At 39.1% G+C, this 23,576-nt stretch overlaps 1 protein-coding gene across 1 annotated transcript in view; it reads right to left on the bottom strand.

Annotated features, from left to right (window-relative positions):
• FMR1NB (FMR1 neighbor) overlaps positions 1–21,084 on the bottom strand; it is a 66,736-nt gene extending 45,652 nt beyond the window's left edge. Inside the window, exons 1-4 of the mRNA XM_027096885.1 lie at positions 20,766–21,084; positions 7,917–8,063; positions 4,040–4,180; positions 2,568–2,664 (exon numbers count right to left, since the gene is read on the bottom strand). Of these exons, the coding sequence (XP_026952686.1) occupies positions 2,568–2,664; positions 4,040–4,180; positions 7,917–8,063; positions 20,766–21,084 (704 nt within the window). The remainder of the gene's footprint in view (positions 1–2,567; positions 2,665–4,039; positions 4,181–7,916; positions 8,064–20,765) is intronic.
• Positions 21,085–23,576: the final 2,492 nt, after the last annotated feature.

Raw genomic sequence — 23,576 nt, 5'->3', positions numbered from 1 at the left:
CATCATTTGTTTGGCTTATGACTGAAGGCCAAAATAGAAGAACTACAACAGCTTTTTCCTGAAGGAATGTATATTCAATGTATAGGAAAGGATCCAGCAAGAGGAGCTTAAGAGTATCTTCCAGGGACTTCCCTGGTGGCGCAGTGGTTAAGAATCCGCCAATGCAGGGGACACGGGTTCGAGCCCTGGTCCGGGAAGATCCCACATGCCGTGGAGCAACTAAGCCCGTGCACCACAACTACTGAGCCTGCGAGCCACAACTACTGAAGCCCACGCGCCTAGAGCCCATGCTCCGCGCAACAAGAGAAGCCACCGCAGTGAGAAGCCCGCGCACCGCGACGAAGAGTAGCCCCCGCTCACTGCAACGAGAGAAAGCCCGCGCGCAGCAACGAACACAACCAACACAGCCAAAAATAAATAATATATAAATAAATAATTTTTCTTTTTAAAAAAGAGTACGTTCCAATGCCTCAAAGGTTCTTCTAACAACGAGGCCCAGATCATGTTACTATAGATATGCATTTCGCTGTGGGCCCCTCTGATTCAGACAAACAACTGTGTTTGGCTTCTTTCTTTTCTTTTTCTAAACCACTACACTTGATTTTACTGCTGCATCTATTTCCCTTTTATGGGATCATTTATTTTACCTACTGTCATTTACTACTGTAACAGTTTATCTAGCTCTTTATTCTTTGAGATGGAGAACAGAAAGTGAGTTAAGGGGATAGCTCTAAAGAGATACCTTGCTCCCAAAAAGGAGGGTTTAGCAGGCTTTGGCCTCCATTTAAACTCCTTGTTTGGTATCAAGGATAGGATCTTTGTTCTAACACAATTATTCTCCTTGCTTCTAAAATCAGCTTACCAGGAAAAGCTGACAGTGCCCCATCCACCCTCAACCATCCACTGTTCCTGGAAATTCAGCTAAGCAGCAAGCTGAAACTGACACCTGCTCTGAGGTTGCAACAAAGAGCTCAGGATGACTGAAGGTACATACCACTCTTACACAAAATAGTAAAGTAAGTAAATAAATAAATAAACTATAGTAAACCAAAATTTATGGCATTCTATATATATACCATTCACATTGTTCAAGTCTCTCAAGCAGTTTGTATTATGTAAAAAGAAGAAAATATGTTCTATTAAAGGATAATCCTCTGGAACTCATTTTAGAGAAAACTCCAGTGTACCTTAGCATCCCCATAAAACTCCTTGGCAGAGGCATAACAGAGGGACCATAACGAAATTATTATACCAGGCCTATTATAACAGATATTCTAAATTGCAAGGCATAATCCTAAGCTACCTATTTCTAGCAAATAGTATTTCATTTTTATTCATGGGTTATTTTTATATGAAATCAAGCTTTGGAGGGAAGACAGAAGGGTCAAAAATTCCACTCCTATTCCCATTCACCTGTGAAAAGAAAGAAAAGAAAGAAGCCTAGGAATAGAGATAACTCACTCATTATAGGAAACTAAGTGAAAACTGAGAAAAGAATTGACAGTCATGCAAACTGGAAAAGCTGAAAGGCTGTGACCCAACGGTGTCTTCAAAATGGTCTGAGAAAGTGATGAAAGCAATGAGAAAGTTTAAATCACTATATGACTGCCTTCCAGGCTAGTCAACTCCATCCACTGTATTTCTTTATTCATTTATTCAACAAAAATATATTAAGCATCCACTATATGTGAGGCATTCTGCTATGAACTGAAACTACAATGATGAGTATGACAAATTCATCAGACTCAAGGAAAAGGTACAAAAAAGAAAAAAAAAAGACTTAATGATCTTTATTGAAAATAAGGTAACATGTATAGTCTAAATCTTCTGGTGAAATCTAAATAATTTCTTGGTAACTCAAATATCACCTTCTTATTAACTCAAATAAAAACATCAAAGATGCTTAATCTTCAACAGGCAACTTTTCTTCACCAAAAAGTTTAAGGAGGAACTTGCTCTCAGGGTTGTGCTAGTGCCCACCCTGCACTTGCACAAACCTGAGAGTGAGTGCCTCACTCATCCGACCCTAGCCCTGGCCCTGCTCTCTACCTCCACACCCACTCTGTCCCAGCAGGTAGGGAGCTATTTAGAAAAACTTACAAGCATCATGCCAACAGCCCACTGGGATTTTGTATAAGATGCTAATAAGAAATCTGATACAAATTGGCTTGAAGGAAGATCAAGACTTTAAGACCCAATGGTAGGTGACCATCTACTAGATGGAAGCTAACACTTCTGGGAATCCTTCTGATTTGCAGTTAATAACCACTTCCACTCCACATACCCTCAGCTCACTGATTTATTTTTCCTTCCAATTGGGATTTTGTTTGATGAGGGAATGTATAGACTATGCAAGAGGATGTCTTAAATTTATGGAAAAATAAAATAACATGCATTGAAGAAATATTATGGTAACTCAACTTTTAGGTTTTTCCCAAGCTACCTTCTTTTAAACAAAAGGGACCCAAACATAATCCCTGTGCTTTTGGAGCTATGAATAAATGTGTCTACACAGAAATATTCAAGTATACTCAGCAATCAGCAAATAAAAGTTGATGTTTGCCTACCTCCTCTGGCAAAGCAAGTAGCAACAAATGGGCAGACATCCCAGGATGAGAATGCTGATCACACCAAGCCCAAACATCCGGAACATCTGCATAGGCTCTGGTGGTTTAATTATATCCTGTTATTTTTATGACTTAAGCAAGAGAAGCAAATCTGAGCTCTTTCATAGTCTTTATTAAAAAAACTATCAGTTAATAAAGTAAAATAAGGAGGTATTCTTATATGACAGGTAAATATCATTGGTACTCTGTAAGTAGCAGGAGTTCATGAAATGTTCTTGAAATACAACTAAAGGTTACACTTTAAGTATGCTCCCCCCAATGGAAGCCTTAACCAAATGATCCTACTGTTTTTGTTACCAGATTATTACGATTCAGACTATATATATTTCTTCCTATGACCCAAGCATGTTTTTTCCTTGGCCATATGTTATATATCCTACAATACTCAGGAAGTGAATTCATCTATGAATACTTAACTTGACAAAGGAATTGTTTCTTAAATGTTTACTTCTCAACTATAAAACATTATATTAAATGAGAAATCAAGAATCTGCAGGTGAATAAGTATATTTTATTCTTATATTCATTTGGAAATGCATTCTAATATGATTGGGGAATTGTAAGTCACGGTTCAATTTTTCCCTCTACAAGAACCAAATGTCTCTTCACACATAATATAAAGACTAAACTGATGAATGAATTATAAACACCATGTGACAGTGTTAAAATTGTAATACTATGTTCATGATCAGGTTTCAGTTCCCATTATTAATACTAGATATTCAACAAAGACCTGTAAATTGAATAGGGACTATATTAACCTAAGACACTGTTTTGCATGTGTCCTTTCTGTACCATTTGTTAGTAGTTAATCATATCAAATATGTCCATGAAGGGACCAACTGGTAATATGTCCCCACTATCCAAATGAAGGAGCAAAAAACAGATGGTCTAGTATTCAAAGCATTGTAAAGAAAAAAAATCTTAAGAGAAGAACCTAATTCAAAAACAAAAGAACAAAGAGAGAAACTGACAAACAGACTTAACAGGAAACATTCAAGTTACTGTTACATACTGAGATGCTGAAGAAAAGATAAATGAGAAGAATTCTACTCAGGAAGAAAAGATGGGAAGAGAAAGTAAGCTAAGGCATGCTTGACTGGTATCTTCTCCCAGGCATTGAGGGTTACATCTCACAAAGCCTGGAATCTATGGGACAAGATAGTGACTAAAGCAAAAGAAAAGATGAAACTAATTTCAAACTGCCATAGTCACATCTAAGGACTAAGCAGAAATGGCTCATGAATAGAGGCCTGACCACCTCAGGACTTTCTACAGGTGGTATTGCTCTAGGGCTGGGAGCCTCCTTTCAATGTTAAGCTGAGGGACCCAAATTTAAACTTATGCCATTGTGACCTGTTTATTCAATTTTTAAAAACAGGAATATAATAAATGTAAAAGGATTAACTTACTGTCTCGTAGCGGGGCAAAACAGTTGAATTTACTGGTCTTGGATGACGAATAACAGCATTTGTATCTCAAACATTCACTTTTGCTAAGATCTTGCAGGTGACGGCAAGGCTTTATCTCCTGATTCTCCTGTACAATGCATGCTTTTAGAAACAAAATGCAAGAAAGAGAATTCAGCATGGTTATTAAGTACTTGCCCTAATTAAATAATTACCGCAAGACAAAAGAAAAGAAAAACAAACACTTAAGCTTGTACATTTAAAGAAAAGATTGAATGAAATATACAAATAGTAATAAATGCTGAAAAAATAAGAGTTAAATGAAAAGTTACCACAAAGTTACTTAACATCACACATTTTCAATTCTAGATAAACTGCAGAAAAATATAAATTGTTAACAGATCATTGGTAAGGTAGTTTTTGTTTTTTTGGTTTTTTAAAATTTATTTATTTTTGGCTGCATTGGGTCTTCGTTGCTGCACACGGGCTTTCTCTAGTTGCGGTGAGCTGGGGTTCCTCTTCCTTGCAGTGCGCGGGCTTCTCATTGCGGTGGCTCCTCTTGTTGCGGAGCACGGGCTCTAGGCGCGCGGGCTTCAGTAGCTGTGGCTCGCGGGCTCTAGAGCGCAGGCACAGTAGTTGTGGCGCATGGGCTTAGTTGCTCCGCAGCATGTGGGATCTTCCCGTACCAGGGCTCGAACCCGTGTGCCCTGCACTGGCAGGCAGATTCTTAACCACTGCGCCACCAGGGAAGCCCGGTAAGGTACTTTTAAAATGACTATAAACATAAGCTGAGTAGTAGTGATACAAACTTACAGAAAGGGCTAAATAACTAGAACAGGCCAAATGCCCTTAAAACTAACACCTTGTTAAAAGAATACCACAGATACACTCTCACTCAATTTTACTAAGCTGCAGAAATGCACTGAATCCATCAGTGAGACTGAATGTAAGTAAAATTCACACAGTTTACTGCTAGAGAGTAAAATAAGTAATACTATTGGCATTGACCTACTTTCTGTGAACACTTAATCATATTGGCACTGCAGTATGTTTTAAGATTCTTCCTTTTGGCCTTAAGTTACAACTCTATAATTTTGAATAGGCAATGATTTATGGCATGAATACCAAGATTCATGCAACTGTAAGAAATTCATACATATCTGAATCTGTAAGATTCACAAGCTGAAACAGCTGATTTTTTAAACATCCTGCTTTATATAAAAAACAAGTGACAACTAAAAACGCAGATATCAGATTTTTATTTGAAAAGAAAACCTCTACAGTATGGCTTAAGGCCAGCATAGATTCAGTTCAATCTCCAATACTATCAACAACTACAGACTTAGAAAAGTAATAAATGATGTTTTACGATCACTCTGAAGCACTTCAACATCAGCAAAGAATAATATAATGGTTATAAGTATATTATTACCTCTTGGTATATTTTTATTATATTCCTCTACTTTAAAGACTGGCAATTCCTGAAGCTCAGGTAAGAATAACAACAGCTACCATTCATTAGTCACCTATTTGGGCCAGGTGTCTTGCTTTACGCACATTATTTCCAATCTTCACAACAAACTCTCAAAATTAGTTTTACAACCTCCATTTTTAAAATGAAGAAATAAAGGATCAAAGTAACTTGCGCAAGGTCACAAATTTAATGCGTTACCAGTTGGCCTGGATATTCATTTCCCAAACATTTTAGACATGTGAGAGCTTAGCCTACTTTGTTGTTATACTCTAAGCAATCTGTTCTTCAATTCTGCCAGGCCCAGAGTGACTCTCCTCCCCAGGATGGGCTGCATCTAGGATACCATGTTCAGTCCTGGACATCACACACTCAGGGAAGGGTGACAATTGTCAGGCCCTGGTCAGAGATCGGATGGACTTCCTGTGTGCTGAGTTCCTCACTACAGATATTGTTCAAAGACCACTTTCCAGGAATGAAAATCATACAAGAAGAGATTTTAAATCATAGAAGAGACTGGACTAGATGATCTCTAAGGTCCCTTCTAATGCTGGGCTTCTGTTATTTTATACCTAAATTGCATCTGATGGACTTTATGCCAGATACTAAAATTAGCTTTTAGACTCAAATTACTAATTTTGAAGAATAAAAAGGGTAGAACAATTTTTATCAGTTTAAGTGTATGATTTTATCCAAAGGGAGAAGGATTGTGTGACCTCTCAAGCTTCCCTGCCAGTCTGTCTCAAGGTTATCATTTTAATCTGCAAGAGATGAATCTATTACTAACAACAGTCTAATGATGAGAAGACGGTCTTTTTGTTAGTGCTTAAGTGGGAAGAATATTCATTTTTAATTATATAGGGAAGGAAATAAATTGGTTAAAAGTACTTCACATTTTATGAACTTGTAGTTATTCTTTTTCAAGAATACAGTATATAACATTTTATAAATATTTAATCACTGTTGAAAGAGTTGAATCAACCTAGGTATGATATTTCTCTTAAAATAGAACGGTCTGATTGTTTTGGGCAAAAACGTCATCTCATAAATTGATTTTGGCTCAACGTACTGCACCAGGTTGGAGGAGTATTTCAGAAATGCAGATATCTTTTTTTTTTTTTTTTTTTTTTTTTTTGGGGTATGCGGGCCTCTCACTGTTGTGGCCTCTCCCGTTGCGGAGCACAGGCTCCGGACACGCAGGCTCAGCAGCCATGGCTCACAGGCCCAGCCGCTCCGTGGCATGTGGGATCCTCCCGGACCGGGGCAAGAACCCGTGTCCCCTGCATCGGCAGGCGGACTCTCAACCACTGCGCCACCAGGGAAGCCCAGAAATGCAGATATCTTATTCAGACTATTTTTAAAGGTGGCGTCAGTGTTTGTATAATGTACTTATTATAGGTAGCTATGGGACAGTTTACATCTGCTATCTTCTCAAGCTCTAAAGCTTAAATCATCATTTGTTGTTTATGACGAACTCCAGCGCTCACTATTCTTTCAGCTTCACAACATACCACCTTATCAGACTTCTCTTTCTCCAATCGATTTGACCATGGCAGTATTTTTAAATAAATTATTTAAGGAGTTTGTTTATTTTGCTATTCTCATTGGTAGTAGATGTCATAATGCTTGTTTTGAACTGGAAACCTCTTAGAGAAACATGAAGAGATTTATGCAAAATCACAGAAGAATTCAGTGGTAGAGTCGGAATTAAACAATGGATACAATTTTGTGCTTATATATGTACATCAAATTTTATTAGAATTCTGCATGATTTTTAATAAAAGCTTCATCTTTATAATTCACATATGTCAATTTATTTGAACCTTCTCCTTGAAAGGGCACCACATGCTGTACAAAATGAAATGTGTTTATTTGTGGTTAATCTCAGGGGCCATCATGTGCTTGATAAACACATTATATACAGAATCACAAAAAGACAGAGATGATGTGACTTGAAACCTGAACTTTTTATCATTGAAACAGATGGGAAAACATCTGGTATATTCCATAACATTAGAGCTACACAGTACCCTGATTAATGCCACAGAAGACACTAATTTCACAATACTGGATCAGTGACTAAATTTCAAGCAATGCCATTAAGGTAAATTTTGAAAGGTTTAGAGATTTGTAAAGGAAAAGTATTCTGTAAAGAGTAACAAATATTTATGGAATGACTTAAAATACTGTCTCAGTTCATCTTCGCAATTCTTTGTGGTAAATATTTTCATTTTAAAGATGAAGACATTGAGGTTCAGAGGTTATCTTGCCTAAGGCAAAGGGCAGAGTCAGGATTAAAACTCAGGTTTGTCTCACTCCAATGCCAATAGACCACACTGCCTCCTAAACATTTAACTACTGTTTTCAAAACAAGGACATTGGGAGGAATAAAATAAAACAGGAACTTACTTGTTGGAAAGAAAAAACTTAACAGAGTTTCCCCGGCAGCAGTTTCTTCCAGAGGTTCCCAGGCAGCAGTTTCTTCCAGAGGTTGTCCATTAACATTTTCATTGCTCCACAGAATATTTTCAGTTGGAGACACAGAATTCGAAAACCCTTAAGAAAAGTGAAATTATTAATCCCAACATATAAAGTATTTATCATTTTCTTTGACCCTTTAAAAGTAATTACCTGTGCTTAAATTAAATATGGAAAGTCTAAGAGCTAACAGACATTGCATTTAAAACCCATAACAGCTTAGGTACAATTAATAATCAGAATATGTTTTTGCTGTGAAACTGAAAAATGAGTATTAAGTTTAAATAAATTAATTAAAAAATAAATAAATTTCAAAATGCTTAAGCTGTAGGCTGACATCCCATTGTTGCACTGTAAACTAATTTACAATAGTGAACTTGCCTCTGACAATCTTGACATTCGGAGGCCCAATCAACTAACAACATGGAAACAGTATGTATTCCAACTAAGTCAGGCCCCATCACAGAAACTCTTGGCAAATATGTTGGCTTCTTTATTTACGAATAAAAATCAAGGCCTTAGACACTGTAAACCTTCCTTATCCTTCCTCACTACTTCAACACAACTTGCTTTTAGTTTTATTTGCATGATTCCCTCCTATATAAGAGGAGAGGATATCCATCCTCATTCCCATGACATGGATTTCTCCATATCATTAAATATTTTCCAACACTATCTTTAATAATCTTACAGTATCACATTATACGGCTCTATTATAAATGAGTTAATAATTTCCCCCGTACAAAGACATTTAAGTTTTTTACAATTTATTGATATTATGAAGAACACTGCCTAGAAGAACACTCATAGATACAGAGAACAGACTGGTGGCTACCAGAGGTGTGGGGTGGGGTTAGGGGTGGGGTGGGAGAAACGGGTTAAGTGGGTCAAAAGGTACAAACTTTCAGTTATCAATTAAATAAGTCCTGTGGTAATGTAATGCATATTTAAAAGTTGTTAAGAAAGTAAATCTTTTAAAAATATTTATTTATTTATTTATTTATCTGTATGTGGGATCTTCATTGCAGCATGCGGGATCCTTTAGTTGCAGCATGCGGGATCTTTTAGTTGTGGCATGCGGGATCTAGTTCCCTGACCAGGGATCAAACCCAGGCCCCCTGCATTAACCACTGGGCCACCAGGGAAGTCCCAAGATAGTAAATCTTAAAAAGTTCTCATCACCAGAAAAAAAAAATTTTGTAACTGTGTATGGTGACAGATGTTAACTAGACTTATTGTGATGATTTCACAATTTACACAAATATCAAATCATTATGTTGTATACCTGAAATTAATATAATGTCAGATGTCAATTATACCTCAATAAAAAAAAGAAAAAGAAAAAATAAAGAACTCTGCAATGCAATGATTTATCACTGTAGCTATATATTTGCAGATATTCATGAAAAATTCCTTAGGATAAATTCTTAAGGAATGGCTCTTGACCTTGGTCACACTACCCTCCAGTAAGGCTGCCCCAAGGTATACATCTACCAGCAGTGAAGGCAAGTGTCAATATTCTTGGACCCTCACCTTTTTTGTTGTTTGTCACTTTGATGGCCAAACTAATGTTACCCCTTGTTTTAATTTGCACCTTTAGTCATCAGTGAACTGATCTCTTTCATATATTTGTTGTGTAATAGAGAACTTAACCCTTAATCTGCCACATATATTGTAAATATTTTTCAAGGTAGTCAGCTACGTTTGCGTTTTTTATGGTGTTTTAAGAAATTCAAAAGTTTAAAATGTTTTATGTAATCAAATGTATCAGTCTCTTCCTTTACTATTTCTGCCTTTCAGGTCATGTTTTAAATGGCATTGTGGACCTTTTAAAGAATGTCACCTGCCATTACAGTAAACAAAGGATGTAGCTGGCCACATACACCAAGCCATAAGTCACTGAGCCTCCACAGATGGTGCACCCTGAACGAATTCAGGATGGAGAAAAGCAAGATACTGGCCCTAGATAGTTAAGATGCATATCAAGGGAATGATTTCAATAAGCCCAGACTCTTGCATCTTCCCATACACAGAAAAGCGCTAAATTCATTAACTTGAGATGTCTGGTTTTTCTTTAATTAGCAGTAATCTTTTGATCTTTGACTATCTGGGTGTTTTTTGTTTTTTGTTTTGTTTTTTGCCAAAACTCCTATATCCTGGCTCCTCCCTTACCTCTTTGGAACAGTCCCTCAGAGCTAATCTGAGAGGCTGTTCCCTGGGCTTAAGTCCTCAGAAAGTCTGCCGAATAAAACATAATTCTCAAATTTTAGGTTGTGCATATTTTCAGTCGACAGCATTCTACACTCTAATATTTCCTTCTAACACTTTTATAGTTTCACTTTTTATATTTAAATCTTTAATCCACCTCGAAAATATTTTGGAGTATGTTATGAAGTAGGGACACATGTTTTCCAGTTTTCCTAATACCATTTATTAAATCTATCCTTTCCTACTTATGACATCACCATAATATTCTAAGTCCTTAGTCATAGATTTGTTTCTTGACTCTCTATTCTGTTCCACTAATCTATCTGTTCATGCACCAATACCACTGTTACAATTTACCTTGTATTATCGTATGTTTTAATAACTGGATCTGGCAATCTTTTCATTAGTCCTCATTATCAAAATTTTATTCTCAACTCTGAAGAATATTTTAGATGAAACTTAGAATCATTTTGTCAAATCAAAAAATCCTAATAATATTTTTATGGTAATTATGTTCCTTATTTAACAGTCATTCAAAAAACATTTATTGTGTGCCTCATGTACTAGGCATGAATTTACTTAAATATAGACTCATTTGGAGATAACTGATAACAGTACAAAATTATCTCACCCAAGAATCTCACTCATTCAAGTCTCTTTTTATCTCCCTGAGTATAGATTTATAGTTGCATTCACATAGGTCCTGTACCGTTCTTATTACACTTATTTCCATATGTCAAATATATTTTGTTGTTATGTTATGAATATGCTGTCATAAGAATATTCACTTATCATTTTTAAATCTCCTTTATATCAATGATAATATTCTCTTTCTTATTTTAATGAGACCAACTTCCATACATATACACTTGAATGTATATTCTCAGCCTGTAGGGTACTTTAATATGAACTTTATTATGTGAATATGAACTTTATTATACATGTTAATTCAAGCTAACTTGTATAATTCAAATGGTCAATATCTTTATTTTTTCTGTCAAGGACTAAAATATATGTATCATAGTCTCCCACTATGTAGATTTGTCCATTTCTACTTGAAGTTCTAAAACCATTTTTTTTAATATATTTCAACACTATGCATAAGTATTCATTCATTACAGTTTTATCTTCATTGTGTAGTACATATCTTGACAATAACCCATTTTTTCCTGTTTGTTTTCTCCTAACCCCTACTCGTTCAATAACTATGTATTTAATGCCTACTATATTCGAGGTTTTGGGGATACATCAGTGTACAAATCAGATAAGATCCCTACCCTCATAAAGCTTACAATATAGTAAACAAACAAAAAAGTAAACTAACAAATTAAAAAATTATAAATTGTAATGCATGCTATGAGGAAAGTGGATACCAATACAATATAAGGTAGGGGACCTACTTTAAATAGGGGCTGGCCTCTCTGAGATGATATTTCAGCTTAAAAAAAGAAAAAAGATTAGAAGAAACTGGCCATACAAAGGGCTTGGAAGAGTGCTTCCAGCACAGGGAACAAGAAGGGAGACTAATATTGCCAGCCATACTTTGCCAGGTTAGAAGGCTCACTGCCCTACATTATACAGGAAAGGAGCTACAGTTGGAAGCAGCCTTGACAGGACCTGTGTTCTGTACTGCCATTTGTTCACTCAGTGCCCCCCTCGCACAACTGACTGTTCTCGTCAACACGCCATCTGAAGGAAGTATTGGCTGGCAGTAGCACACAGTGACCTGAGTCTCCACACTAGGTTATCTTCTGCAGGGGGTGTGCTCTCTGGAGTCCCTCTAGGATGGAGATTCATCTCCAACTCAAAGTACCTTAGCCTCTAGACCCTGCCAGACAGGCTTGGCTTTAGCTAAAGTGAAACACGGGTTGCTGCAACTTCTCTCATTAGTGTCTGGCCTGGCCTTCTTTCTATCTTTCAGAAATCCCTCCAAATTTCCAGCATGTCAATAAAGATAGCACCTGGGACTTCCCTGGTGGTCCAGTGGTTAAGACTCCATGCTCCCAATGCAGGGGGGCCCAGGTTCGATCACTGGTCAGGGAACTAGATCCCACACGTGGCAACTAAGAGCCCGCATGCTGCAACTAAAAAGATCCTGCATGCTGCAACAAAGATCCCGCGTGTCGCAACTAAGACCCGGCTCAGCCAAAATAAATAAATACATAAATAATTTTAAAAATTAACAAAAACAGGATCAAACTACACATTAACTAAAAAAATGTTTTTAAAAATAAAATAAAGATAACACCCTTCTTGGTTCTCTGGGTTTTCAACTATTACAGATCTTTTGATCACTTCGATGGGTACAAAAGGAGGAGGCAATTAAACATTTACTCAGAAAAGCACCAGCAGCAGCAGCCTGAACCCAAAACCTCCAGCATGTTTAACCTGCTCTCTACCACTGGTTTCTTCCCTACTCTGAAAGACAATTATTTATAAATTAACTTGAGCACTATTTCCCAAAGTGTGGCGTAAGTACCATCAGCATTACATGTGTTGATTTTAGGTGGAACACAGTTGAATACTTATGGATGTATTTAATTTTCGCTATTATTTATTATGAAAAGTGTAGAAAAAATATACATGACACCAAACATCATTTACCATATGGCAAACCTTTATAAAATCCCCTTTGACATTCCTGTTCTTTCATTACTGGAAGCAACTTCCTTTCCTCTCTCCAAAATCTTCCATCAGCCAGTGCCCAGGTCTTTTCAGAGCTTCCTCTTCACCTTATTAAGCTCCAGCCTCTTTCCCCTCCCCCACTGTTATTCATATGCAGAATAATTCCATCCCCTATGCTTCTAATTTGCATCTGTACACTCATTAAGCTCAGCAAATAAAAGACTAGGAGGCAGCATCCCTAAATGGCAGCAAGAAATGGTAAAGAACCAATTATGTTTCCCTGTCACAAAGAATTTTTATTTTTTAATTTCCCTGTTACCAAAAAAAGACTGAAAACCTAACTACGTTTCAAAGGAAAAAAAAAGGCAGACTCAAAGCTGTGGGCTTCATGGGCATGTGACCTATGCAATGTACAGAATGTGGCTCTTAGAACGGTTCCACACTTGGTTTAATGTTCTGCTATCATCTTGAAATTCATAATACATTTTGAACAAGGGACCCCCACATTTTCATTTTGCAAATCATGTTGCCAGTCCTGCTCTGCAGTGAGGTCTCTCAGATGAGGAACTGAATTAAAGGGCGAAGAGACAGAATGTGAACAGTAGCTAACGGTATCAGCTTGAAGAGGATTCTGCTAAGACTTAAGTTGAGGGTCTACCTATGCCGCAGTCTTTTCTGGGCCTTGTGCTCAAATAGACCTGAACTTGCATCTTGGCTCTGCCACATACTGGCTGGTGAACTTGGGCAAATCAGTAAACTTCTCTTTGCCTCAGTTTACTCATCTGCAAAATGGGAATGATATTTATTTTGAAGAATTGTGAGTATTAAATGAAGTCATACACGAACTGCTTAGCACAATGTAAAACAAGTAAATATTTTATCATATATCTTTCATTTTTTTAAATTGTTTCTAATTTTAAATTTAATAACATTACTTTGTTTTCACAATACTTATTTTTATAAATAATTCTCTTAATCACAAATATGACCAGTTTCCCATTTATAACGGTGCTATAGTTTCCTTTTAAAATAAATATATTTATTTAAAAAGTGAGGCAATTTAAAGAAAAATATGAATAACTGATAGCATTAAGATAACAAAGAATTGTGAAGGTGTTATACAAATGACTGAGGCAGGAGAAACACCTGTCTAGTGAAATCTCCTCAATTTTTAGACAAGATAACTGAAGCCTAAAGAGGCAAAATGCCTCATCAAAAGTCACACAGCAAGTCAGTGGCAGAATCATGACAACTCAGGTCTCCTAACTTCTAGATCAGGGCTCTTCCAACTACACCACATACACAAATGGTTAAAGCAAGACCAAACTTGGTGCCTAGTGTGGTACAAGGCAGTCAATCAGACCTATCTAGGTGCACTGCCTCATGCACTCCCCCAAATAACAGATAAATGAAGTATTATATAATAATATAGAAACCAGTCACGTGGTTTTTTCCTATGGAGCTAAAGCATTCTGAAAATATTACCTATTAGTCAATCTTTATTTCTCTCTCTCTTTTTTAATCTCCCCAAAAAGGATGTGCAATAAGGGCTGACCCAACAGGTTACAGAGAATTGGTGGAGGAGGTGGGATCAAACTCCTAGTCCTGATCTACTAGTCTCTTCATCCTGTATGCTACTAGTCTATATGCCTTATGCATAAAAGTAACCTTAAAAACAAGGTCTAAAAGACTATACAACCTGGAGCTCTCCCAGAGTTAATTCAGATCCCTCAACCTCAATTCTCCTTGGTGGCATTAAGTCTAAGAGAACTCAGAAGGGTCTATCTAGAAAGAAGGGAAATTTTAGCTCTGGGACCAGATGCCCTGCTTTCACTGCAATACTCCAGGGGCATGGCCAAATTATTTTACCCCTCAGTGTATTAGTTTGCTAGGGTCACTGCAAAAAAGCACCATAAACTGGATGGCTTAAAACAACAGAAATTTATCGCCTCAACAATTCTGGAGGCCAGAAGCCCAAAATCAAGTCCAAAATCAAGATCAACCAATAGGGTTGGTTCCTTCTGAGAACTGTCAGGGAAAGCCTCTCTCCTTGGCTTATAGATGGCTGTTTTCTCCCTGTGTCTATTAGTATAGTCTTTCTACTAACAATGTCTATCTCTGTGTCCAAATTTCCCCTTTTTATAAGGACACCATTCATACTGGACTAGGGCCCACCTCACTTTAACTTGATTACCCCTATAAAGACCTCATCTCCAAATAAGGTCACATTCTGAAGTGCTAGGGGTTAAACGTCCAACATTTTTTGTTGTGGGGGGGACACAATTCAACCCATAACACAATGAGTTTAGTTACATTAATTAAGTTAAATCATTTTAAATAGAAAATAATATTTAATCCATCCAGTCACATATTACCTCCTGAGAATCTGGGACATCTGACAACATTAAGAATGAATCATGGATTATTTTAGGAGAAAACATGTTAAACCTATATTGGAAAAAGTCCTCATGGAAATAAAGAAATCACACTGAATAACAGTATTCTCCTTTTATAACAGTTCTACTCAAAATAGGAGTAGAAAATGAAGAACTCACGGACTAAGAAAATAACACGTACAATTTATAGTTTTGTTTCTTAAATTATGTTTTCAGAGAATGAAAAAGCTCTCAGTTTGTAAGGTTCTCAGTTTTATTTGTAACTAACATTTACAAATACAGTAAAACTAATTCAGAAATATATTGTATTTTAGATGAACAGTAGGAAAAATAAATATGGATAATTCAAAGTAATATGATTTGTAGATGATCATTTAAAAGGCATCTTAAAATGTTTTTCAAAGAGTAGGAATAATATTTTTCTAACCTATTTAAAATAGTTGATAAAAGAATGCATAACATATACTTTATTCAACACTGAATTTCATCCCCAAGCAGCTGAGACACAGTGTATAGTGGTCTCTGTTCATTTTACTTAACAATGCCTCTGCCCAATTTTTGCTTCCTTCTTTGACTGTGGGAGGACCTTGGCTGAGGAGATGGAAGGCCTCTGGGTATGGCAGGGACAGAGAAGTCATTGAGATTAGAGGTGGGGATGATGGAAGGTCTTTGGGCTTGAAGCTGGAGCTTGAGGGAGGGAGGGAGGGAGGAATACTATGGGAGAGCCAAGTCCTTTATGCGGAGGAGGAGATAGAATACCACTGTGAGGGGACTGGGAGGGAGGGCAGGCCAAGGGAGGTAAGGTAGAGAAGGCCCTTTTTTTGAGAAGGCTATCTTGGAGCTAAGGAGAGAAGGCTGTGGGGAAAGAAAAAGTATTTGAGTGGGGGGGACAAGAAAGATCTGGAGGAGGTGGGAAAGACTTTGAGTGAGGAAAGTGAGGCAGCAAGAGCATTGAGTAGAAGGAGGAAAAGAAGACTTCTGAGGAAGGAGAGAGTTAGCTTTGGGTAGTGAGGGAAGAGAAACCTGTTAGTGGGGAGAACGGGGGGCCTTTGGAGGGCTGAAACAGGCATCTGAGAGGGGGGTGAGCAAAGGTCTCAAGGAGGGTAAATAAGAAGGGAAGGGAAGGATTTTGACTGAGGAAGAGAAGGCCTCTGTGAAGGTAGGTTAGAGAAAGGACAATGTGACATAAGAGAATGAAGGCATTTTAAAAGGGACGTGAGGGGGACTTCCCTGGTTGTGCAGTGGTTAAGACTCCACATTCCCAATGCAGGGGGCCCAGGTTTGATCCTTGGTCCTGGAACTAAATCTCACATGCATGCCACAACTAAGAGTTCACATGCCACAACTAAGGAGCCAGCGAGCCGCAACTAAGGAGCCCACCTGCCACAACTAAGGAGCCCGCCTGCCTCAACTAAGACCCGACACAACCAAATAAACGAATAAATAAATAAATAAAAGGGAGGTGAGGGAGTGAAGACCTTGAGTGAGGGGAGTAAAGGGCTTTGTGAAATAAGGAAGAAAGGCTTTTGAGTGACGGGAGAGAAGGCCTGTAAGGTGAGCAAAGGAAAGTTGTTGTGGGGACGTGAAGAATTAAAGGACCTTGACTGAAAGTTAAGAAGAACTTTTAGAGTGGTGATGAAGAAGGGAAAGCATTTCTGAGAGTAAGAGAGGAAAGGGATTTGTGAAGTGAGGTGACAGACAGAAGGTCTTTGTGAGCACAGGTAAAGGAGATAAGTTCTTTGAGTAAGGAGGTGAGGGAGTTTAGTACTCTGTGAGGAGAGGGAATTTCCTACTTTGTGAAAGGACTGGAAGGAAGGAGGTCTTTCAGGGGAACAAGTGAAGAAGGGAAGTCATTTGTGAGGGTAGAGGAGGCAGGGAAGGCAACCATGAAAGAAGGGAAGGCCTCTGTGAGAGGAATTGAGCAAGGAAAGTCCTTGAGAAGGGAGGTGATGGGGAAACGAATTTGAGAGGTGAGGTAAGGAGGGTTAGTAAGGTGAGGTTAGAGGTGGAAGAGCTTTAAGAAAGGAGGTGATGGAGGTCAGCACTTTGAGTGGTGCGGTGAGGGAGATTAGTACTATGTGATGGGAGACAATGAAAAAGCCTTAGGAGAAATGAGGGATGGAAGTCATTCATGAGGGAAAGAAAGGCATTTGTGTAAGTTGGTGAGGGGATTTAGTAGTTTGTGAAAGGAAGCTAGGGAAGGAAGACCTTTCAGAGAAGACCTAGTATAAGTAAAGAGACTGAAACACTAGTCAAAACCTCCCTGAAAAGAAATGTCCAGGAGCAGATGGCTTCATTGGTGATTTCTACCAAATATTTAAAGAAGAATGAACACCAATCCTTCTTAAACTCTTCCAAAAAATAGAAGATGGAACACTTCTTAACTCATTCTACGATGTCAGCATTAATCTGATACCAAAGCCAGACAAAGATACTGCAAGAAAACTACAAACCAATATCACATATGAATACAGATACAAAATACTGGCAAACCAAATGCAACAGCATATTAAAAAGAATATACAAAATGATCAAGTGGGGTTTATCCCAGGAATCCAGGGATGGTTCAACCTAAGAAAATCAATGGAACACACCACATTTATAGAATGAAGGAAAAAAACTCACATGATCATCTCAATTGGTGCAGAGAAAGTATTTGGCAAAATCCAACACCTCTTATGATAAAATCACTCACTCAACTATGAATAGAAGGGATTTTCCTCAATAGATAAGAAGCATTTATGAAAAATCAACAGCTAACATCATAATCAATAGTGAAAGGCTGAAAGCTTTCTTTCTAAGATCAGGAGCAAAATAAGGATGCCCACTTTTACCACTTTTATTCAACATTGTATTGGAAGTTCTAGCCAGAGCAATTAGAACATAAAATGAAATAAAAGGCATCCAAAATGTAAAGGAAAAATACAACTATCTATTCACAGATCAAATAATTATATATGCAGAATATTTTTTACAGTTCACAAAAAAACCTACTAGAGCTAATAAATTCAGCAAAGCTGTAGGGTACAAGATCAACACACAAAAAGCAGTTGTGCGGGCTTCCCTGGTGGCGCAGTGGTTGAGACTCCGCCGGCCGATGCAGGGGACAAGGGTTCGTGCCCCGGTCCGGGAAGATCCCACATGCCACGGAGCGGCTGGGCCCATGAGCCGTGGCCACTGAGCCTGCGCGTCTGGAGCCTGTGCTCCGCAACGGGAGAGGCCACAACAGTGAGAGGCCCACACACCGCAAAAAAAAAAAAAAAAAAAAAAAAAGCAGTTGTGCTTCTATATACCAGCAATAAACATTCCAAAAAGGAAATTAAGAAAACAATGCCATTTACAATAGCATCCAAAAGAATAAAATTTCTAGTAATAAATTTAACCAAGGAGGTTAAAGACTTGTACAATGAATACTACAAAACATTGCTGAAATAAATTAAAGAAGATAGAAATAAATGGGAAGACATGCCATGTTCATGGATTGAAAGACTTAACATTCTTAAGATGGCAGTACTGACCAACATGATCTACAGATTCAATACAATCTCTATAGGGACTTCCCTGGTGGCCCAGTGGCTAAGACGCCGCGCTCCCGATGCAGGGGGCCCGGGTTCAACCCCTGGTCAGGGAACTAGATCTCACATGCCACAACTAAGAGTTTGCATGCCGCAACTAAAACAATTAAAAAGACCCTCTCATGCTGCAACTGAAGATCCCGCACGTAGCAACGAAGACCCAGCACAAACAAACAAACAAATAAATAAATAGAAAAGTGCTTTAAAAAAATACAATCTCTATCGAAACTCCAGGGGCCTTTTTGCATAAATGGAAAAGCTAGTCCTCAAATTTATGTGGAACTGCAAGAGGCCTTGAATATTCAAAACAATATGAGTAAGGAACAAAACTGGAGGAATCACATGTCCCAATTTTTCAACTTTCTACAAAGCTATAGTAATCAAAAGAGTATGGTACTAGCATAGGGATGATCACACAGACCAACAGAACTTAGAGTCCATGAATAAACCCATAGGTCTATGGTCAACTGCTTTTCAACAAGGGTGCCAAGACTATTAAATGGGGAATGAGTAGTCTTTTCAACAAATGGTACTGAAATAACTGGATATTCACATGCAAAAGAATGACGTTAGACCCCTAACATATGCCATAAAGAAAAATTAATACAAAGTGGGTCAACAACCTAAATATAAGGACTAAAATCATAAAACCCTTAAAAGAAAACCTAGGCATAAATCTTCATGACTTTGCATTTGGCAATGGATTCTTAGATATGACATGAAAAGCACAAGTGTCAAAATTTTTTTTAAAAAAAACAGATAAAATTGGACTTTCTCAAAATTGAAAACTTTTGTGCATCAAAAAGCTATCAAGAAAGTGAAAAGAAAACCTACAGAATGAGAGAAAATATTTACAAATCACATATCCAGAGTATATGAAGAACTCTTACAATTCAATAACAAAACCACAAACAATCCAGTTTAAAATGGTCAAATGATTTGAATAGATATTTCTGCAAAGAACATATACAAATATCCAGAAGCACATGAAAAGATGCTCTACATCATTAGTCACTACAGAAATACTAATGAAAACCACAATACAATACCACTTCACTCACACTAGGATGGTGATAATCAAAAAGAGGGGGTGGTAACAAACACTGGTGAAATGGAGCCCCTCATACACTGTCAGTGGGAATATAAAATGGCTCAACCACTCTGGAAAAGTCTGGGACTTCCTCAAACAGTTCAACATGGAATCCCCATACGTCCCAGCAATTCCACTCCTAGGTACATGCCGAAGAGAACTGAAAACATACTGACACAAAAACCTGTACATGAACATTCATAACAATATTATAGCCAACAACTGGAAACAGCCCAAATGCCCAGCAATCTGATCAATGGATAAACAAAATGCAGTATATTCATACCACAGAACAGTATTCGGTGGTAAAAACGAATGAAGTACCAATACATATACAACATGCCCAACTCCCGAAACCATTATGCCAAGTAGAATAAGCCAGACACAAGGAAGGACAAATATTCTCTGTTCCCATTTATAGGAAATGTCCAGAACAAATCCACAGAGACAGAAGTAGACTGGTGGGGGCCAGGGGCTGGGAAATGAGGAGTAACTGCATTCTCAGTGGGTGTGGGTTTGAATTCGGGGTGATGAATGAGATAGAGGTGGTGGCTGCTCAACGTTTAAATATCTAAACGCCACCGAATTGTTCACAACCAAACAGTTAATTTTAGGTTCCGAGAATTTCACCTCCGTTTTTTAAAAAATGGCGGGAGGTGAGGGGGTAGGGTTTTGTGAGGACAAGTGGGGAGGAAGGGAGGGAAGGTGCTTCTGAAAGGAGATAAGGAGGGAAGCTGTTTGTCGTCGGACGGACGGGAGGGCAGACGCAGCGGGAGAGACGGATGGCCTTCGTGCTACCGCGCAGAGCCCCGCCCTTCGGCGCCCTCCCCTCACCCTCCCGTCCCCCTGAGGGGCCCTCGCCCGGTGTACCCCGGGTGGCACTCACTGGCACTCAGGTAGCAGTAGAACAGCAGCATGAGCAGGGCGCAGACGCCAAACAAGAGCAGCCGGGAGTGTTTGCAGGCCCACACCTTCACCAGAGAGTAGCAGGCCTGGATGCCGCACAGAAACGCCCGCGGGCCCGGCTTAGGCCTGTCCGCCATGATGGCCTGGTCCTCGGGGGCACTGCCGCTAGTGGACGACACCATCTCCGTGTTCTTCTCTTGGCTCCCCGCCTGACAACTGCTCTGCTTGCGGCGCGCCGCCCGCAACGCCCGAGTCTTCGGCCGTCTCCTCCCCCGTGACAACTGCCCCTTGGAAGGCATGCCTCAGAGGGCCCGGTAAGCTGAGACGCGGCCGCCCCGTCCGCTGCCCATTACCCAGAAGCCCCCAGGGCGGTGACGCTTACGTGATACCCCCGGCAGCACGTGCGGCCGTCGTGCCGGGCCCAGGCCTCGCCCCTTCGTAATGGCCGGCTTTAGTGGCTTGTGCGCATGCACCGCTCAAGGCCTGCCCCTTCTAGGGTTTGTCAAACGTTGTCGAATGAATGAACGGGGCTCCCAAGGCCTGAGCCAGTAGCGGGACTGCTTGTCACCCATCAACTAAATGGCCTGGCTGGAGTCATACTCCAGCCCTGGCTGCTAATTCCTCCTCAAATTCAGTCCTCTGGCACCACTATAGCCTCTACGGTCACCACAGGCAATCACTGCAGCACCGCCAGATAAATGTGACTTTTTAAATGTAAATTTTCGTTATTTAAAATGAAATGAAATTAAGAAATCCCTTCTTCCTCAGTCCCAGTAACCCCATATCAAGTGCTCGGTAGCCACACATGGCTCAGGCGACCATATCTGACAGAGCGAAAAAGGAGCATCTCCATCATGGCAGAAAGTTGTGATGGGCAGCACTGGATGTGAAGAGTGACGATCGCGAATATGGTAGATGTTCAATAGGTTGCTACACTGTGGTAGGAGCTCTTAAGTGGAACGAGATGGTATTTGCCTTTAGAGACCTTAAGGTTGAGTCACAAATAAATGAAACAATAGGACAATATGAGGACAAAGAGTGTGTGGGGAACACAAAAAAGCGACTCAGAACACTTCGATTTGATTCCCATCATTTGTCACCAGTGAATTGGGTGGCCTTAAGTGCCTTCCTTTTGCTGTGCCTTAGTGCAACACGTGTAAAATAAGACAGCGTTGTCTCAGAGTCCCCTTTTGACTCTAAAATCTGACCCTTGGGCAAAATCCCATTAACTCGCTTTGTGTGGGCACATCTGCAAAAGCACTTTGTAGATGATGCTGGAACACTTGTTCATCTACCTCCGTCTAGTTTTCAAGGGATGTGAAACGACCCCCTTCAACTGCATTTCCATCTTTCTTACTACATTTTACTCTGGCTTTCCAAATGGTTTTCTACTAATCATATTCTATTGTTTTTATTGTTCTTTCCGATGTTAATAAGCATTCCATAGGGGAAAGGAGGAAGGAATTTTTCCTATGTAAATAATTCTTGAAATTTAGCGCACTCCACTCTACCACCACATCTAGGAGCAATTCATAATGCTCTTTAGTTTATTAAAGGAGCCGGCAGGAAAAGAAGCTGCTTTCCTTTCCTTTTATCTTTTCTTAATCTTTTTTTGGGAGGGAAGGCCTCAGCTTTTCCAAAATTAATTTGACCAGAGGATGCCTGTATTAACAGCTTTTGAAATTACTGCCTTCAACTGTAAGGAACAGGAAAGTGTCTGAGATTTTACTGTACTTCTGAGTAACAAGGCAGCCCGCCACAGTTTTGTAAATGCTGGCAGAAGATGCAAGACTACTGGGTCAGAGACAAAGGACAAAAGCTCCCCTAGACATTCAGACACTCGAGAGACCCATGAACAATTGCCTCCCAACAGCAAACTTGTTCATGTCATAGAACCCGTGGAAAATGACCGTATGACCAGGTACCACGCAGCTGCCCTGAGGGCTCAGGGATTAAGCTAGAGCACACGGGTTGGAAACTCAGCTCTCTACCACCTCATGGGTTGTGCTCTCTGAGCCTTAGTTTTCCCTTCTGCAAATAATGGGCTGTGGACATACTGATTGTGAGGATTCTTTCCAGTTCTGGCTTGCTGTGACTCGCACTCGACTGTAGCGTTTGGGGTTGCTGTCAACAGGCAAGGCATGGCAGTTTATGGCAACAATGCAATACTCGTGAGCAATCCACATTATGCCGCTAGAAATAACAAAAACTCGGGGACAAAATCTCTAAGATTAAGCCCGAGTACTTCCTGGTTTACAAAACACTAATTCAGATTGGGGGCCAGGGCACAAAAAGCCATCCACTTTGTAGATTATCAGATGTAGATTTAAATCCTGCCCTGGATTTCCTCTTTCATCCTATATTTTCAAGGGAACTAAATTTGATACTAGTCAACCTAGAGCTAATTAGGAAGGAAAATCTGTTGCATGAGCATGAATACAAGGGACTGCTTCACAAGATGGTACATACCACTGCTCAGAATGTAACTACCATTCTTGTGGAAAATTGACAATTGACACTTTTTTAAATATCACTATAGGCAGACATGAAAAGATGTTCAACATCAGGTAATCAGGGGAATGCAAGTTAATCAACAAGGAGATAATTTATGCTCATCGGATTGGCAAAAATTAATAAATATTCACAAGAATGTACAGAAATGGGAACTCAATCATTGCTGGTGGAGATGCAAATGGATACAACCACTTAAGACAGCAATTTGACCACAACTTGAAAGGTTAAATATTCACATATTCTGTGACACACAAATTCCACTTTTAGGTATCTATCC

The sequence above is a fragment of the Aethalodelphis obliquidens genome, unplaced genomic scaffold (genome assembly GCF_003676395.1).
Source record: "Aethalodelphis obliquidens isolate GAN/ISIS:26980383/991018 unplaced genomic scaffold, ASM367639v1 scaffold110, whole genome shotgun sequence".
Taxonomy (NCBI): Eukaryota; Metazoa; Chordata; class Mammalia; order Artiodactyla; family Delphinidae; genus Aethalodelphis; species Aethalodelphis obliquidens.
This window is presented reverse-complemented; position numbering and strand designations above follow the sequence as displayed.